General features: G+C 32.0%; 2 protein-coding genes across 4 annotated transcripts; one reads left to right on the top strand and one right to left on the bottom strand.

The window, feature by feature from the left end:
- The first annotated feature begins 402 nt into the window (after positions 1-402).
- Positions 403-9,166, top strand: LOC123670966 (protein SERAC1). Of its 3 annotated transcripts, none has more exons than XM_045604573.1 (7): positions 403-744; positions 803-1,328; positions 3,907-4,183; positions 4,495-4,743; positions 6,589-7,074; positions 8,041-8,413; positions 9,061-9,166. In XM_045604573.1, the coding sequence occupies exons 1-7, from the start codon at positions 689-691 to the stop codon at positions 9,119-9,121; spliced, it is 2,028 nt and encodes a 675-aa protein (XP_045460529.1). In that variant the 5' UTR covers positions 403-688; the 3' UTR covers positions 9,122-9,166. The 3 variants fall into 3 exon arrangements, with proteins under 3 accessions (XP_045460529.1, XP_045460530.1, XP_045460528.1); XM_045604574.1 differs by having other exon boundaries at positions 404-744; positions 808-1,328; positions 4,495-4,779; XM_045604572.1 differs by having other exon boundaries at positions 405-744; positions 4,495-4,779.
- Positions 9,167-9,365: 199 nt separating this feature from the next.
- Positions 9,366-17,738, bottom strand: LOC123670965 (tetratricopeptide repeat protein 7B). Its single transcript, XM_045604571.1, has 12 exons — positions 17,246-17,738; positions 17,035-17,186; positions 16,857-16,984; positions 16,455-16,666; positions 15,787-16,091; positions 15,497-15,694; positions 14,789-15,156; positions 14,444-14,726; positions 13,855-14,005; positions 11,929-12,167; positions 11,674-11,870; positions 9,366-10,065 (listed from the first exon to the last, which is right to left on the bottom strand). Exons 1-12 carry the CDS (start codon positions 17,376-17,378, stop codon positions 9,933-9,935), a joined length of 2,499 nt encoding a protein of 832 aa, XP_045460527.1. The 5' UTR covers positions 17,379-17,738; the 3' UTR covers positions 9,366-9,932.
- Between the last annotated feature and the right edge of the window lie 1,208 nt (positions 17,739-18,946).

The following is an 18,946-nucleotide window of genomic DNA, read 5'->3' as shown; positions in this document are numbered from 1 at the left end:
TATCTGATTGTTCATTTTTATCATCAATTTGGCATTTATAGCCCGTAAGTAAATAATGATTATGCCGACGACAGTCGGATCAGATCAAGCTCTTTGATATAACCTCTGGTTGATGAATTCGTTGATTCAATTTTTACACAATTAAATTATTGAACGTTGTGACTTATAATGGATATTCCTTCAGTAAGGGGGTTAATTTCTCCCTTATCCCCCCCTTTGGGTACGCCACTGCATCCGACTGAACTTTGAGATAGCGTTTATTGTAATAAAATGTATTTCCATTAATAATAATTAGCTTCAAATTAACTTTTTCTTTCTCAATTATCTTTTAAGAATGGACCAACGAAAGTGAAAGTATGCTAAGACTGAATAAAATAAAGTAAAATTAAAAAGAGATAATATTATTCTTTATGTTGTGCCGTTCTGTGACTCTGTGATAGGTTATGTTATGGTTTTTGAAATTTTATCAACTCGATTTTCTTTACTATAAATAATTTATGTAACAATGTTGATTAAGAAGTATATTATATTTATCGGACAATCTCATAATACTTGTGTTATTTCTAATAAGGATTTATTAGGTTATATGGAATGTAATCAATCAGTAAAATGATGAAAACTAGATACCTTCACATTTTGTAGTTCATAAACTATCTGAAACGAATAAAAATAATTTCCAGCATTCGAAATGTCCAGACAAAAAACATACTTCAAGATTGGTTGCACGACTGTAGCTGTAACCAGGTGAGTAAGATTGTTGTTGAATAAATTATTATATTTTGCTAACATATAAAATATTCAGCATAGCTTGGATGTTCAGTCAACTAAAAACTACAAAGTGCATATTAAATAATGCTGTTGATTTATCAATACTCAACATTCTTGAGAATACCAAGGAAAACGTTCCTAAAGTTCCTGTGATTAATCTGGAACCAGAGTACATCTATCTTGACAATTTGAAACTTGATAAAATGCCAAAATTGTGGGAATCACTGAAATTTGAGTATGCTCAAAGATTAATAGGCTTAAGTCACAGTGATAGTGATTTCATACGTAAGAAAGCTCTAGGCTCTCTCGGTAAGATGAAAAACTTGAATAAGGGTCACAGTTCCCTATTAGCAAATATGATTGATGAGCATGCTGCCATATATCTTGCCAGAATTAAAGATGTGAATATGAGTTTATTCAAAGAGCCCCCTGTGAAGTACCTGAAGTATAATGAAAGGATGATTATTAATGAGATGAAAGAATTACTTCTCAAACTATCAGACAGGTGTACCCATGCATGTTTGGAAGAGTTAATTTCAAAGGCCTTCTTTTCAGTAGAGGTGAGTAAATGAATGAGTAAAAAATTGTTCTACATTATTGACCATTACAATAATGGAAAAGAGATTTTTGTTCTACTTTCTCAAAAGTGGTTAAACAATGTTTTGGATGCTGTTAATTTCTGATATATATCTGTATATTTGATTATATCTCAATTAATTTCTCAGTAGGCACATATAAAAGTATTTCTACAATTTTGTGATAATTACAATTTGTTTAGCTTTGTTTTAAAAGTTACAGCCACATATCGTTTTACTTTTATTAAGGAATTCAAGTATATAACAAAAACTCATTTGAATTTTGTGATTTTTTATTTGATGTTAAATGAAAATAATATTGATTGATTTGCATTTTGATTGCAAATATTTCTAGCTCTTAAATGACATGGATCAGAATTCTTTTGTCAAGGGGATAAATGCAAGGTAGTAACTAATTTTTGTACCAAATTTCATAGATATTTCGAAAACAGTCATGATGGTCATGTGGATTTATATGAAAAAATTATATGTAAACAATATGTTATTGGTTAGAGATTTTATTACATTTCCAAATGATTCTTGAACGAATTTCGTTGTTTTAGGGTTTGCTGGATTGAAGGGTCTACTGTTGAAGGCATTTGAGTACGAATTTCAACCCCATCAACATTGGCATTCATACAAATTTTAAACCTTAATACATTTTCAAATCACATTTTAATTGAAAATTTTTAAATGCCGAAAAATAACAGCTTTTCCAAATATTGTTCTGTAATCAAATTGGTGTATGAATGAATAAGGAACTTCTCAATTCATTGATAAATTATAAAACCTTGTAAACATGTATTTTATATAATTCATTTTTTATTAGATCTATATTGCTTACAATAAACAGATGTGGAAGAAAATTTCATATTGCGGATATTTCATAATAGATAGAAAATAGAATAATAGAAAAGACCTTTTAACAACATATTGCATGACCCATCTTGAGGCGCAGAGGGATGAAATGATATGATGATGGTTTTTATTTAAAAAATGTCACCCTCAAGAACAAAATTGACAATTCTGAACAACAATTGCAAAATCTTATTTTTTCTATCTGCAAACATTTGTTTCATTTTCATTGTGACACCATGTATAAATATCTAACTGAAGTAATAATTGACTGATTCATTACTCACATCATCTACATCTTTTCTCATTTGGTTTTTGTTGATATTTCGTGTATTATTCATTTTTAAAAATTATTTTTAAAATAACGCATATACATATGTTAACACTTTTGTGATTTATTGTCTTGAAATAGATGTTTAATTATTATGTATACCTGTAGAATTCATTTGCTCAAAACTGATGATTTTTCAAAATGGACACATTTCTGATAATATAAGATCGAGGTTCAATTGAAAAAACTAGATGTTGAGATCTTTCCCAAATAAAATTGAAAGAAGTATTGTTAAGCCAAATATAACTTTGATTTTCAACATTTTGAATATTAATTAGTGTTATTTTAAAAATCCTCAGTTTTTATTGCTTGAAATATTTTTTTGATGTCTTAATACATATTTATTCATACAGTATTGTACTGCAGATTGATGATACCAATCATTACAGATCAATTTTTTATTTTGATCTTGACATTAATGTTATGATTGGTTTCAAATTTCGAATTTGAATCAAAATGAGCATGGAAAATGCGAATTTTGAAGTTCTATTTTGGGCTTATATTACTAATATTTTTCACCTTAATGTTAATGAGGTCATCTATTCACTTCAATACCACCTTAATTCGGTTTCATAAAAGCTCAACTGTTTGAATGGTGTGTGAAGTAAATGTTGCAAATATTTCTTAGGATATCATGGTTCATAGATTGCATTGGAAATAATTATACAATAAGCACTATACTAAGAACTGTAAACAAGTTTGATATGATATGATTGTCTTGATCTGTTAAAAAATGAGATTTGCTATTAATTCCAAATTGGGAAGCATGTTAGCTATGTCCCAATTTGGATGCCTATTTCAAATTTCACCAAATTCGGATTTGTAGAACGTGTATTATTGAAACCCGAGCATTTCACGTTTTTGCACTTAGAAGTATATCCAAAAGAGATGAAATTTTTGAAGAACCACTTACTACACGATCCATATATTCACACCAAATTTCATCAACATTGGAACAGCTTTCTTTATCGGTAGACTCGGAAAGAAATGCTAGCCGTACAGTATTTTCGGTAACTTAAAAACTATTTTCATGAACTTTGGTACAAAATCAGTAGCTTTATTAGCATTTATTGCTTGAGCAGCCGATCCATAAATTTTAAGGGCCAAATATAAAGGAATATAATCAAAAATAAAATTTCACAAAATGGTATCCATTTTTTGGAAGAGGAGGAAATTTCATTTGGAAATAATACCAAGTTCAAACCCCGCATGATTTTTTTTGTTGAGATATTCGGTAGATAAAATAATAACCCATTGTGTAAAATTTGTAGTGTTTTTATTGTTAATACTTAGTTAAGTCAAAGTTTATTGTAAATCCATATGTATTTCTTCATTTGATGGTGTATAATTTATTCTAATGCAATGAAATTATGATAGGAAACAAGTAGGTTAGTTGAAAATGATTCAATACCAGTGGAAATGATGAAGTTGGGGCAGAATGGCCAGAACGTACTTCCTATGTGTTTAGAGGCTCTTCTCCACCATGCCAGCATCGAGTCATTTGGAAAAGACATTGTCAAGTTGAATGCGCTACCTCTCCTATCTGAAATACACAGTAGGCATCGAGACAACATTAATATAAATGTCGCTTTGAGCAGAACCATTTCCTATTTATCCTTCCACAAAGAAATACTTCAAGAATTATACAAAACAGGTGAGAATAGTATACATATAAATTATTCAAAACTTCAAAATAGTCGATTTCGGACCAGTAGGCGTGGACTAGTCGGTGTTTCACTTGACATTTGGTCTGCAAAACTGCTAAAGATGCTTACCATACGTGTATATCAATCGTCAGGTGAAAACTGTTTCAGACCATGTCTAAAAAGCTTGGAATTTATAAATTCTATCGAACAATCCGGCCTTCAGCATTATTCATATTCAAATTTAATTAGGATTAAAAAGAGGTATTTTTAAGAAATAAGGGTTTTTTGTTTTCTTTCCTACTAATCAATCTTGTCTTAGGATGGATCGGAATACTTGCAGAATGGATGAAACACGAAGACGTCAGAATATCGATTCCTGCAGCACGTGCTTTGAGCAACCTTGAAAATAATGAAGAATTGTACAAGAAGTACCTTTACCTATTACATCCAAGTTATGTAGGTAGCAAGAAACCCAAAGTGGACGTGGTCTTTGTACATGGTCTCTTAGGAGGAGTTTTTTTCACTTGGCGTCAGAGAACAAAGTCTGATTTGACGATAGGTCTTATGGGTAAGGGTCAACGTTCTTCTTCTTCTGAAAATAAAGGTAAGAATCGGAATTATATCCAGCTTGGCCTGATGTGTGATGTGCTAAATGCTGAACTAATCTGCTTTTTGCCTGATTAATGTATGTTATAAATTGACAATTTTGCTTATGTGGATCTTCCTTAGGTAATACTGTCCCTTTATTGAGCTAAATAGAATTAATCCGAGAATGTATTAGTACTGATTTGTATTTTCACTGAGTAGTAGTGGTACAAAGTTTTTGATTATATGCTGTTTTCTTTGTCTTATTGGATTGTGCTGTAACAAAGGAAGATGATTTCTCGGACTAACGATATAGGCTCACTACAAAATTCAAATAGGTTTTGTTACATATATTTAGAAAAAATTTAAAAAAATTATTAATTATTCAATGATTGCATATGTTTTACACTTCATTCAATAAATCTCGGGCCTAACCAGTAAAAACACTCTTTTCTTGAAAATTCTACTTTATTGCAGTTGCAGCTATACAATAATAATGATTCGTAATGAATAGCCTGCCCATGCAAGGTACAGGGTTTTCCGATAAGAGGTTTCATTTTGAATAGCTCATTATCTGGGCAGGTGTCACTTTTGATATTTGATAAGTAACACTACGCCATTACTAAAAATCGAACGATACAAGCTTCAACAATGCACTGAAATTGTTGAAATTCATTACAATATACTATAAAATGTTGAAAATTTTGCTGTTACAGTTCGCAAAACTAAAGCAACTTTTGATCGTTGTGAAACACCTTCTCGGCAGGCAATAGTAAAACTGGTAGAAAAATTTGTTGTTGGGGTAAAATTCTGATGTGAAGAATCGAAATTGCGAGCGTCGCTCAAGAACAACTGAGAATATTGCTGCTGTAGTTTGTGATACTAACGAAAACAAAGGTTTGTCGATCATGAGAATTAGGCAATGATTTATGATTTTTTATGGCCCGGATTGGATGATATTTATCCGGATGACACTTAATTTCAACAAGAGGGAGTTACGTGCTACACAAGCAACGAAACAATTACATTTTGCAAGAAAAATTTCCTGCTTCTTGTTTTTTTCGAAAGGTGATCACAATTGGCCACCGAGATCTTTTAATTTAACATTTTTTTGGTCCAAGTGAACGTTGAGGTCTATATGCCAATGCTCCACAATCGATTCAAAACCTTAAAGATGGAATTCGTGAAGTCGTCGAGGACATGCAACCACAAATGTGAGAATTGGTCATGGAAAATTTCATGAAAAGGATATGGTATTGCAACAGTAACCGTGGCAGCCATTTAGCTGATATCATTTTCCATCAGAAGGGCATACCTTCCTCTTTATAATGAAATAAAAATTCATTGATTTTTCTTATTAATAGTTTTTTTTTAATATGAAAATGAAACTTTTTTTTTTATTGAAAAACCCTATATTTGCCAGAAGACAACAAAATTGACACTTAGACCAATCATTAATAATCAGCTTTGTAGGAAATGGGGTAGTCAAATGATCCTCTTGCTCTTAGGCTATAACAGTTTAAAAGGCTAACCACACACTAGCAATTTTTTAGTCTCGGTGATTAAATTATTTAGTCTGAAAGTTGCCTGTTGCTGGAACCTAGACCCTATTGCCTGGTGAATAGAGCGTGGAATTTCTTAGTTGCTGCAACTACATAATCGGGTTCTCATAACAACTGATATGTTCTATTGTTGTGAATAAAAAGTTCCTTGACAAAATTTGCTAATGTGAAATGCGAATTTTTGTGCAAAAAATAACAAACGCACAAGGACTTTTGGCGTCAATGTTTGTCTCGATTTCTTTCTTTAATCTTTCCCTATCTTCCAGAATCGCTATCCCAAACCCTGTCAATGCCAGGCATCCGTAAAAGAATATTTAAAGAAATGGAAAGCAGCGAACCAAGAACGAGGCAATACATGAGGGATTTTGAAGAAGAGGAAATCAACGAAATGAAAGACTTTGAAATGGTTCTAGATGACTTACCGACGAATGGACATTCGACCATAGATTGCGGCTATACTTGTGGTGCTGACAAATTGGTGAAAAGTGGAGATACGGACACCTTCACGTACTGTTGGCCTAGGGACTGGTTGGGTGAAGATTGCAATGACTTGAGAATAATCGGGGTTAACTATGAAACGACTCTGTCGAAATGGAACAGCTTCTGTCCTCATATAACTGAGAAGACGAACCTTGAAGAACAGAGTTTGAGACTTATGTCGAGTCTTCTGCAAGCTGGAGTTGGAAGTCGGCCCATTATTTGGGTGACTCATTCTATGGGAGGATTATTGGTGAAAAATATTCTTTGTAAAGGTAATTTGATTTTGGTTTGCTTGAAAAATCCAAGGGTAGTCACATAGTAACGGTAATTGCTTGATATCAAACAACTATCATATATCCCAAAAGTTTTGGTACAAATTTCTTTATACAATTTCAAAGAGAAAATATGATTTTACGGCAACTCCTCAGAACAGGTTTAATTAAAAGTTTAGAATAGAATAACTGCAAACATCCATGGTTTTCAACAATTCACAGTTTTCTGGGTACATCCCGCATCAAGCCTTGAACTATTCGAACATTAATCTCCTGAATTTTACCAAAACTCCGCCTTCCTAATTGTTGCTCTTTTTCCGGTTCCCAGTCTCCAATATAGAGAGTGAGTCAACAGTGCTTGATCCGACTTTAATTCTTGGAAATTTTGGGCTAGGAGAACGATTCATATTTTGACTGAATAGACAGTCCTCAGCGCATAAGCTTAAATTATTTTTGATTCTATAGACTTGTCCAAAAGTGGTGAACGCAATACCACCCTGTTTTTCGAAAGAGGATACCGAATTGTTATATCATACTCATAATCATTATTCTCCATGAAATTCTGATTTCGAAATACTCTACTTGTCACTGTGGTACTTTTTGACGTATATAATGGTTTAAATTAAAGATCATATCGCGAAAAAAGTTCGATGAAATTTTGGAAAAATGACCTTTAAGAAATGTCAATAAGTCCATTTATTCAAATGACTTGCCTCATTTTTTTTGCTTGCCAGATAGCCTAGTGAGTAGTCTTCATTTTTTGTTGATGTTTTTGGAAACATTCATTTTGACAAAATGAAATGGAGACCACGTGAACAAACAGAAACTTAATTCTGAATTCTGTTTAGGAGTTCAAATGACTGCATATTTTCAGCTCTGCTAAATTTCGTGTTAATAGCGGCATCAGAGCTACTGTTGAAATAAATTTAAAATAAGAGTGTATTACTCAATCCTTTTTGTTTTCAGCTTCTGAAAGTACCGATCCCAACGTTCATCGACTTATCAACAACACAAAAGGAATCGTTTTCTACAGTACACCACACTTGGGATCAAATTTAGCTACATTCAATCCAGCAAGTCAACTTCTCCTTCGATTGTCAATCGAAGTCAAAGACCTGAGGGAGAACTCACCCTTGCTACTAAACATCCATCAAAAGTTCCTCAAAGTAGTCGAGAGTAATCCAATCCATATTATCACTTTTGTGGAAACCAAAAAAACATACTTCACCTCACTCAAGTTCAATTTTCAATTGGTAACTCCTGAATCAGGAAATCTTGGCCACGGAGAATACTATGAAATTCCATTGGACCATTTGGGAATTTGTAAACCGGTATCAAAGTAAGTGTTTGTTTTTGATAGGTTAGGATGATTAAGTTAGGTTAGGTATGTTCAGTCGTAAAGAAAACACATAATGGACAAAACTGTCCCACTGATACTAATGAAATTTTTTGTTCTTAATAATTCAAAAAGTACATACCTACCTGATCAGTAATTAGTTGTAATTCAACAGTAAGTTTGTTTCAATGTTTTCTATCTAGAATCCCAGGCTTCTGACTTTTCAGAACCTTAGGGCTTGAATGTATAGATTTGCTTTTTTTTTAATGTGCCTAAAAAATATTATTCTCTAGTCTTCTCGCCCAAACTCGGTTAATTGGCGATAATTTGCATTTCTTCACACTTAGCGCATTATTAACTCTTGCAAACAACGTTTACTAACACGATTATTGATAATGCTGACCATACAATTTTTTCCAATCCAATTTATCAGCTATCACATTGAAAAAAAAAAAACGAGAATCGTAAGGTTGAAAATTTGTTCATGTGTTGTTTTTGTGATAACTTGTTTACAAAAAATGATTTAAAACAAATAAGTTTTACTGGGTGTTCGTATTTCTATGCCGCTTAGTGTATATTCTACTGATAATTCATCAAGTATTTTATGCCTGTGGAAGTTACAATTCTTAAATTTTAAATTTTTTTTTCAGGTTCTCATTCCTCTATAGGCGGATATTTGATTTTGTTCAAGAAGTTATTGATACTACTTGATATATATGTGAACTATATAGGTTAATTAAAACTTCATGAAAAAGAGGTTTTTCTTTTGGATTATGAATCTGGGTTTTTCCTTTATAAGGAAACTATGAACTTGATGAAAACATCAATTCGAAGGTAGAACAGGAATTTTTTTTTATTGTAACAGAAGTTATAATATGAAAAATAAAATTAGGAAAATTTTAACTTTTACACTAAAAATTTCCTCAAGGATAATTAGAATGAATAAAAAGTCAAATTTCAACAATAATTATATATTTCAGAGACGTAACACGATGTTACTGAATTATTATTCGTTATTTTTATAGTTTACAAGTGTACAGTTTCTTTACGTATAACAATAGTTACATGATTCATTAGAAAGACAGTTTTTTCTTCTACTAAACTATTCTTGAGTAATTTTTCAATTGATAGACAAATTGAGTCAATATTACACTAAGAATCCTTCAATAAGGCAAAATGAATATCTAGTCTTCTTTACAATTAATATTCAACTTCTAACTCTTCAAACAATTTTAGAACCGATATTTATGCAATGGCGATTTTAGATATTTGAATTTTTCAATGATTAACATTCTTATCTCACATTTAAAAAAATGATGTTTTAATTAACAATATCATTAGGAGGTTCATGATTTTAAATAATTGATGTAAAGTTATAAATAGTTGGTTGATATAAATATACATCAATATATTGATAGAAAAAAAGCTATTACCAAAAATACATCAATTTCACCGTTAATACCAACCAGATTTTCTAATATTATTGATATCTTCAATAAGATACTTTCAAGGAGACCATTAATTATTCAAAACATAGAGGAACAGTATTGAATGGAAGGATAGGATTAGATTTTTCTTCCATGAGGGCAGTAGCCATGGCGCTGCTAGCCTTCTCATATTCACCAAGTGCTTTCAGAACCTTTCCTAAATTATACCTGAAAAAAAGAGAACATTTTGAATTGAGAATTTTTGAAATGGAATGAAATTTGATTTGATTTGACACTATAACAATATCTTTGCTCAGACTAATTTATTCATTTAAATGAAATTATTGTATCAATTTGATTACTTGATTTGTTTGCCTTCAAAATTCATAGTTCCTGTCCTAGAACTTATAGATTATGGAAAAGTACAGGATAGTGAACAAACGGAATTTTTTTGGCATATCTTGTGGATATTTTTACACATTTCAATAAATTGAGCAAGATTCCGGAAATGAAAAATTATAAAACTTCGCCGATATATTCATTTTCGAAGATAAACTTCTTGTATTAGCAAATTTCAGATGTGGATGCGTAAAATTGAAGAAAATAATTATTCTGCATTTGCGAAATTGAAGGCATTTGTGGAAGACCCGGAAAAAGATGAGGCAAATTTAAAGAAAACCATCAAGTCACATTTACAAATTACAAATGCTGATTGATGAATTCAATCGTTACCTACTTCCCAGAATATACCTCAGAAACTGAAGTTGAACAATACTGATTCATAACCCTTTTAGTAGGGACGCTGAAGAAGTAAAGAAGAAATTCAGGAAGAACTAATTTAATTTCAAAATGATAGAAACTGCAAGGATGCTTTCGAATCAAATTCACTCAAGTCGTTTTGGTATGAAAAAGCAATTTCTTATACCTAACTTCAAGAAATTGCCTTGCGCTATTTTATGGTTTTTTCAACGACTTATTCGTCTGAACAAGGATTTTCTGCTTTGTTGGTAATTATAAACAAGGAATCGTTTGAAAGTGACTGATGATTTGCGTGTAGCTTTGAGTAACAATATTAGTCCTAGGACGCCTAGGATAGCCGAACTTGTGAAGAAGATCCAAGCTCAGATATCACATTGATATCTATACAAAAATACATAAGTTTATACTAAAAATATTCTCTCAATTATTATTATTATTCTCTCAATTAAAGGTTCACTTCGATTATAACAGTTTTTTTTTGTACTAACATAGTGGTCCCTGCTAACAAGAATAATATAAAAATGATCCCTGGCCAAGAAAAGGTTGGGAACCCCTGTTTTAGATGGATAAGAGCATGAGATTTCAGGAGTGGCCAGCTCTATCACTAGAACTTATATAATTTTTTTTTTGAGGGGGTACTTGAAATCTAAGGTTTACAGTAAACACTATAGTGTTTAATGGTTCACAACATAAGATGGAGAGCACTTTATATAAAAAGCATAATTTCTATATGCTTTCGTATTGAGTTTTATTTCAAAACCTTATGAGCTGGCGCTAAAGCAATTTTCGAAGCTTCACAATTTTTATCTTGACACTCTACTACTTTAAGTTATCACCTTGGAAACTACTTCTCCGGTGTAGGACATTTGAACATAACCTGAAGGTACGGTTTATGTCTCTATATTGTGAATTTGAAAAGGTCATCTTGAAGTGGAGTGGAGAAATTGTAAAATAAGAAATCAGATGGATTGGATCACGTAAAAACACACAAGGATCACTTGTTGGAACTTGGTTGGCAAAAGACTGTGTGCACAAATTACCTAATTATTAATTCATTAGAGATAAATGTTGACTCACCAAGTCACATGATTTTTTGGTTCAATTTTTGCAGCTTCCCTTAGAGTTGTTTCTGCTAAACCTTGGAGATCCAAATAGTGATAAACTAAACCTAATTGTTGCAACGAAGTAACATGCTGAGGATTTATTGCTAGAGCATTTTGTAGACACTGTCTTGCTTCAGACCATTCATTTTTATGCATGTGTAACATGGCTTTCTGAAATAAAATCAACATTAATTTTTTTAATATTTTGACTAAAAGCAATTTTTCCAACCATATGCATTATGTGATGGCTCAATGGATAAATTTGTGTAGCTTCTAATATGCATTGTTGTACATCGCCAAGCTGATCAAGAGCTAAGTAGAGTTCGGCGAGAAGAAGCCATATTTCAACTTGTAACATCCATGCTTTATGTGGACCAGGTCTAGGGCTAAAACTACTCATTGAACTCGCTACTTCACTTAACGCTTGCTCGATTCTGGAAGCTGATGTGTTTTGTAGTCGTAAAGAACCTAAAAATAGAAAAAATATATTATATATTCTTTTGATTATTGGGAATTATTATTGCATGCTTATTCGAAGAGATTGGTGGGCCAAAATGTTCAACTTACTCCTGAAGACTTTGAACGATTTAACGAACTGAATGAGCTGGATACTTAAAATTTTCAGAATTTAACTTCTTAAAATTTGGGAATATCATATAAAATTTTATATTGAAAAGAAATTGAACCTTTCAAGCATGCATTTATTATTTTACATGCTTCTTTGTTTTTTTTAAGAAAATTGTTCTGAAAAAGTGATAAATGACATTGTGTTAACATTGTATTAAGAAAATAAAGGGTATGGTCTGTATATTGCCGAGAATTTCAGAGCAGTTACTAGTGATTTTCAATGTTTCAGGTAACCTGCTTCGTATTTATGGACCGCTTGACACTTGTCAATAGTCAACTAAATTTTTCATTGACAGAATTTTGGAGGTTATAAATGGTTGATCTCTTTTAATTTGTAAATAACTAATAGTTCTTAATGGCTCTGAAGGGTATTTGTTTCATAATTAAAATAATAAAGTTTTTGAGTGTTAGATGTCATGGAAAATATTCATAAACAATAATCTGAAAATTTAAATGACAACTGCCAACCGGAGTAGGCGTGGTTACCGAACCTAACCAGAATAAAAGAACGGTTGCTCTGGTGACTGATAACTCATCGAAGTTTGAGGAATTTGACATACACGGACCACCAACTTACTAACCATAGTAACCAAGGTGATATATGGACCATACCCAAAATGGCCGAAAACAATAATTTTCAAAATGAATAACTTAGAGACAGGTTTCAAGGTAACTACAGATGACTACAGAATAAATTTATGAATGGGGTAAAATACACCCCATGATTATGTAAGAAATTTTGTTTTCCCAACATCTCAAAAATTATACAGGGTGTTCCTAAATTCGAGATATAAAGGAGAATGAGAGATTCTTTATAATTTACAAAAAAAAAGCACTACAAATGCTTTGTTTTTGGGATATAGTGTGTTTCTTGTAGTCCTACTTTTTTGTGATGATTGTGCTAGTTTATCGAATGTTTATTAATCTTCAAAACAAATAGAGTAAATAAGTAACAAAACTTATAATTAATTTATTCATCACAGCTTACTAACTGAATCTTTATAATAATTTGGATTTTCCTGAGGATTACTAGAGAGTTGTTTGAGATTTTTTCTCAAAATCGATAGCCCATACAACCACAGTTGTACAGTACAGTAGTACGATACAAAACTACAAGAAACCAAAAAGTATAGTACTGGAGCAAAGTTCCTTTCCACATTTTTCGAAACTACCAAAAAAAAAGTTCTGTAGGAAAGAAGCAGGCACTGTAGCAGAAAAAAATAAAAATTTTACGTTGTTTATCTCGAAAACAAAGTGTTTGCAGTCTCATGTTTATAGGACTTTTTTTCTCGAAATGATCCATCTGTACCTTCAATTTAGAATCAAATATTCGTAAAAATTTATGAAAATGGATTTGAGCAGATGAAAGAACTGTTGAACCTCAATTTACAAACTTAGTATGTATGATTAAGGTATTTTACACTATGATCCAAGTTAAATCAAAGATTTTTACAGAAATGATGAAATAAAATGAAAAACATTATAGCTCTTTGGATTTTTGCAATCAGTGATTATACTAACTACTTACTTGAATCTTTATCTGACATTTCTGAAGGGTATAATTGAAATATTGATCTGGTATCACTTTTTCTATCACATTCTGGCATGTCAGAATTCGTTTGACCTTCATAAAGATTTTTCCATAATTCCAACATGTGTTTAGCAATGGAAAGTGCTTTCTAAAACATCATTTGCATCATCAAATTTGATAGAAAAATGTGATATATGATAAAATAGAAAACCATTGATATTAAAAGAAGATAAATATATGTGTGAAATATAAGAATGTTTCTTGGAAGAACCTTTGTTTGAATCTTTGAAATACCATCAGGAATATTGAAATTAATAAATTGGTTACAATAGTCCTTATAGTAGAGTTGATAAATAAGGGGTTGAAAAAAAAAGTTGAAACAATCAAACTTTAGTTTTTTAGAATTAGACAATCTAATAAACTATTTAAATTTATCATAAAAAATAAATACTATAATTAGATTATATGTGATGAGTGCCTGATCAGTTCATTTAAAAGGCAAAAAAGAAAGCTGGAAAAACATTAAATTTCAAAGACATTTCAATTCAATTAAAATCAGCCGAAAAATATCAGTAAATGAACTCACTTCTAGCCCATCTTCGTGTATTTCCAGATGTGCTTTGAGGTACATCAGGTTGAGACAGTCAGGATATTCATCCAAAGCATTATCCACAATGGCAAGAGCAGATTTATGTTCCTGTTCAGCTGATAAAATTAGAACTAGTAAATGCAAAGAGGCGGAATGTTCTGGATGTAAATCGACGGCCATTCGAACATGGTATTGAGCATCATAGAGTTGATCTGTAAGAGCTAGTAGAAGCCCAAGATAATATCGGCACAGATAGTCATTTGGTTCAATATCAACAGCACTGTAAAAAAATACTGGTTATAGATTATCTTATGCCAAAACAAGAGTAACAAATTATTATACCTTCTGAATTGGGACAATGCTTTAAACCTTAACTCGTCTTTATCTTTTTTCAATAGTGATGCTTCAGCAAGAAGGTGATAACCAATTCCAGCATACATATATGACCGGCCCAAAAACCCAGAGCTGTTCTCCAAATCTTTTAAAATAGCATCTCTTGCATGTTTTAATCCTTCCTGAGGTATATTTAAATACTGGTAACATATTTTAGCCGCTAATAAATAATTGTCTATGGATTTAGGATCTAGACGTATCACTTCTTTGAGTACACCAAGTCCCAAACTGTATTTTCCAAGAGAAATTAGACTTAGAGCATTTTGTTTCCATATATATAATTCTTCAAAGGAAAACTTCATCGAACGTTCCAGAGACTGAAAAAAATGAATAGTTATTTATCATAAAAGTGAAGAAGGCTCTGGTATTCTTCTGTTCAAAATGAATGAACATTATTTTCTCTAATTCACTGAATATTTATTGGAATTAATGGAGTATTTTCATGAATATAGTTAGTGATTTTTGCATTGAAAAATGTTGATTGGCAGAACTGAGCAGAAATGAAAATGAACGTTTTACTCTTTCTTATGCTGTCAAAAGTTTTATCTGTGATTTTGTCCTTGAAAAAAGTATTCAATAAGAAAAGTACAAAAGAAATTCATATCTTGCCTGTTCACTATTAGTGTGAAAGAAATATTAGATGTACGAATATCATACCTCTTGGAGCAAAGCAATCTGACCCCATCTGACGGTAGCTATTGTCAATAAATCATATACTCTAGTAGCTTCTACATAGGCACTTAATCTTGCTTCTTTGAATTCTGGTGATTGTGACAAAACAGCATTTTTGACAGCCATAGACTCAGCGACCGAAAGAAGGAGGATAACTTCTTCACACTCATTTTTAGGAATAAACTGTAAAAAACAATGGAAATCAATACTCATTTGCTTTTGCTGAGTTTTTTTAATATATTGCTGAGCTTGATTTTTAACATATTTTATTTTACCTGACTAAGAGCAGCATAATGTTTTGGCTTCCATAAAGAAGTTTTCTGTGGCATCATCAATGGAGATACATAGTTTTCTCCCAGTTGGCCTTGGAGTAATAATTCGGCAAGTTGGCACATAAATTTCAGTCGTATACCTGTGACTCCAGCACATTCTACTGCACATAAGGTATTTCTATACCTTTCCAGGGCTTGTTCAGATTTCCCTTGTTGCAAAAGTATCAATGGAGCATTCTGCATAGCTTCTTCAAGTACAACACCCAGTGATTTCTGAACACCTATTGGTTGAGGAGAATGGGTTCCACCTGATATTTAGACAATTCTATTATATATGGGGTATTTATTCTGAATGAATGATAGTCAAACAACAACTATAGGATCCAATACTTTGCATTTACTGTGATAAATCAATAGTCTTGAAATTTTTTGTACTTGATTGATTCCAAAGATATATTGTTGAGAATACTGAACTGAAAAGAAACTGAATAAAATGAACACTTCAATATTAGATTTTTTTCAATATTGAGAAAAATTTGAGTAGGCAGATTGGTTATATATTGGAAGAAAATTATGTACCAAGATATTGGTAAGATTAAGGTCAAAACAAAGAAAGAAGTGGAAAACCTAAAATGAAATGAAAATTTCTGAAGGTAATGAAGTTTGCTTACTCGTATTCATTGTTGTTACCACAGAATTTTGATTCTGCTGCTCTTTCTCAATTTTTTGCATATAAAGCAATCCCAAATCTGAGGCAAGACTAAAACATTTATTGATTTCATCTTCTTTTCCTGCTTTCTTGAATTTAGTGGGAGCATTTTCATCTTTCTGGAGACAGAGGCCTTTTATCGCATATGATTCAGCAACAATCCTTAAACTCCGCCTTAAATAAGAATAAATTATCATCAAATATACAATAAAATATTATATATATATATATAAATAATCTGTATCCCATTTGATACCTTTCGGTGTATGGGTTCAATAAAATATTAACATATATTTTTCAAATATATCTATACCTTCTAATCAATATATCAACTTGTTATCGAAAGAAGACAAAACAAACTTACAGAGGTAGTTTTTTCTCTGACAAATTGGATAAGTCAGCAGCTTTGAAATGCTTTATTCCCTCAGTATATTGACCACATGCATATTGTAATTTCCCAAGAAGAAGATGTGCATCCATAGCAACACCTGCCTGAAAATAGAATGCCAATACTCTGAAGGAAAATATACGACAATGAATACCTTGATTCCCGCATCATTGGTTACTTGATGAAGATATCTCTTGGCTTCAATTAATGAAACTTTTGCTCTACTAATATTTGCTTCAATAGGTGGCCATTCTTCAATGTAATTTTCTAGTTTACCTTCTCCAATCAGAAAGTCACAAAGGCAAACTGCAGAATAAAATAGGAAATTGAGAACAATATCGGGTAAATGGAATGATAGAACTTACCGAATTCTGGAGTTTTTTCTTTTAGTTGATCTGCTAGTTCAATAACTTTCGACCAGTTACCCTCCTCCCTATTTTTCTCAATTTCAACCTCTATTCTTGTAGTATTGTTGGTTTTTGTCCCTCTAGTTGTCATTATTATCAAAGTATCTGATGACCAGTCAGAGTAATATTTTCATTGGGATGGGAAATTCGTGGAACAAGTTGTTGTTATCCTTGGAGTTTGAATTTTATTGACATTTTTTTAGTTAGTATTGTACTATCAGGAACACATGACATATATTAATCAGCTGTTTTTAACCTATTTTTCAGAGGTATATTTTGACACCACCTGTCAACTGTGAATTAATTGCTGTGACAACATCTTTGAATGTGACACTGACGTCACTGACCAGTGTGATCCAATGATCTAACTTCTGGCGACAAAAATCCCTTTGATATAAAAATGATCTTGTAGGCAATTCAGTATGAATGTGTGGTACCTACGCAAACGCAATGCATAATAATAGATTAATCGGTCCTCACTTATTTTGGAGGAAGACTCAAGGAGAGCTCTATCAAGATTGATTGAAAAATTTGTTTCCACATCTTCTAAGAGATATCTCTCAAAGAGGTATCATTTTCCAACATGAAGGTGCACCACATGTTCTCTCATTACGAGTCAGGAATTATTTGGATAGATCCTAATAGATGGATTGAGCGAGTTTGACCAAAGGTAAGGCCATCTCGATCCTATGTTCTAAAATCACTTGACTATTTTCTCTCTCTGGGGTCATCTGAATTCATTGGTGTATAAGGATCGAGCCAATCAATAATATATTATTAGATTGTAATTGGCTTCCCTTATCATTGGTTGAAATTCAAACACCTTTATCCCCTCCCTCTTGGTCACATGACATAAGACTCAATTTTTCTCCCTCTAATATTGGAGTCAATGGTCTGCACTGCACGACCGCTAAAAGACGCATCTATGTACACAAATCGCCAAAATTTTTGGACTTTTTTTTTTTTTATAAAGTATACATTTAATTACTTTATGTAACCAATGCAATGGCTGAATTTAATCTTAACTAAACAAGAAAAAAAATTACAAACGAAAAATATTGTATAATACAAAGATTACCAGAAACTGAAATTAAGAAGAAAACCACTTTAGGCAAAATCAAGAATGCATTAATATTCGGTCTGTCCTGTATCCTTCCCTGTTCTGTAGTGAGGGTTGTGGTCCTTATACTGTGACTAAAGTAGTTCACGGCCAAGGACAAATTAGGGAAATAAAATAACGGGATAAAAACACTTATTCAATTTATTTCCAACCCACTAAAAATGTGTGAAGAAGATGATATTTAGATCTAATCGTTTTTTGAAGGTCTTTGCGGCTCGTTCGCTGGTACTTTTCGCCGGTCTCGGGAACAGATGTGAAAAGCTTTACTCTTCTCGTTGTCGGTGCAAGTGTTGCACATATGTTGTAGTTATAGACTGGACTGAACTCAATTGAATTATTCGCCCTGAAATGCCGTTTTTTATGAGCATTCAGGCCGTTTTCCATTCGACCGTTAGCGAGGCCTTTCTACAGATCCCTTAGGGGTATGGTTTCGCTAATTCTAAGTTTTTAAACCGAGTTCTTCTGTTTTTAGCATTTTGGTTCGAAATTTAACTTAACTCGATTTTATTTTTACTACTGTAGGGAATCTATCGATTCCC

The sequence above is a fragment of the Harmonia axyridis genome, chromosome 1, assembly GCF_914767665.1.
Source record: "Harmonia axyridis chromosome 1, icHarAxyr1.1, whole genome shotgun sequence".
NCBI classification, from domain to species: Eukaryota; Metazoa; Arthropoda; class Insecta; order Coleoptera; family Coccinellidae; genus Harmonia; species Harmonia axyridis.
This window is presented reverse-complemented; position numbering and strand designations above follow the sequence as displayed.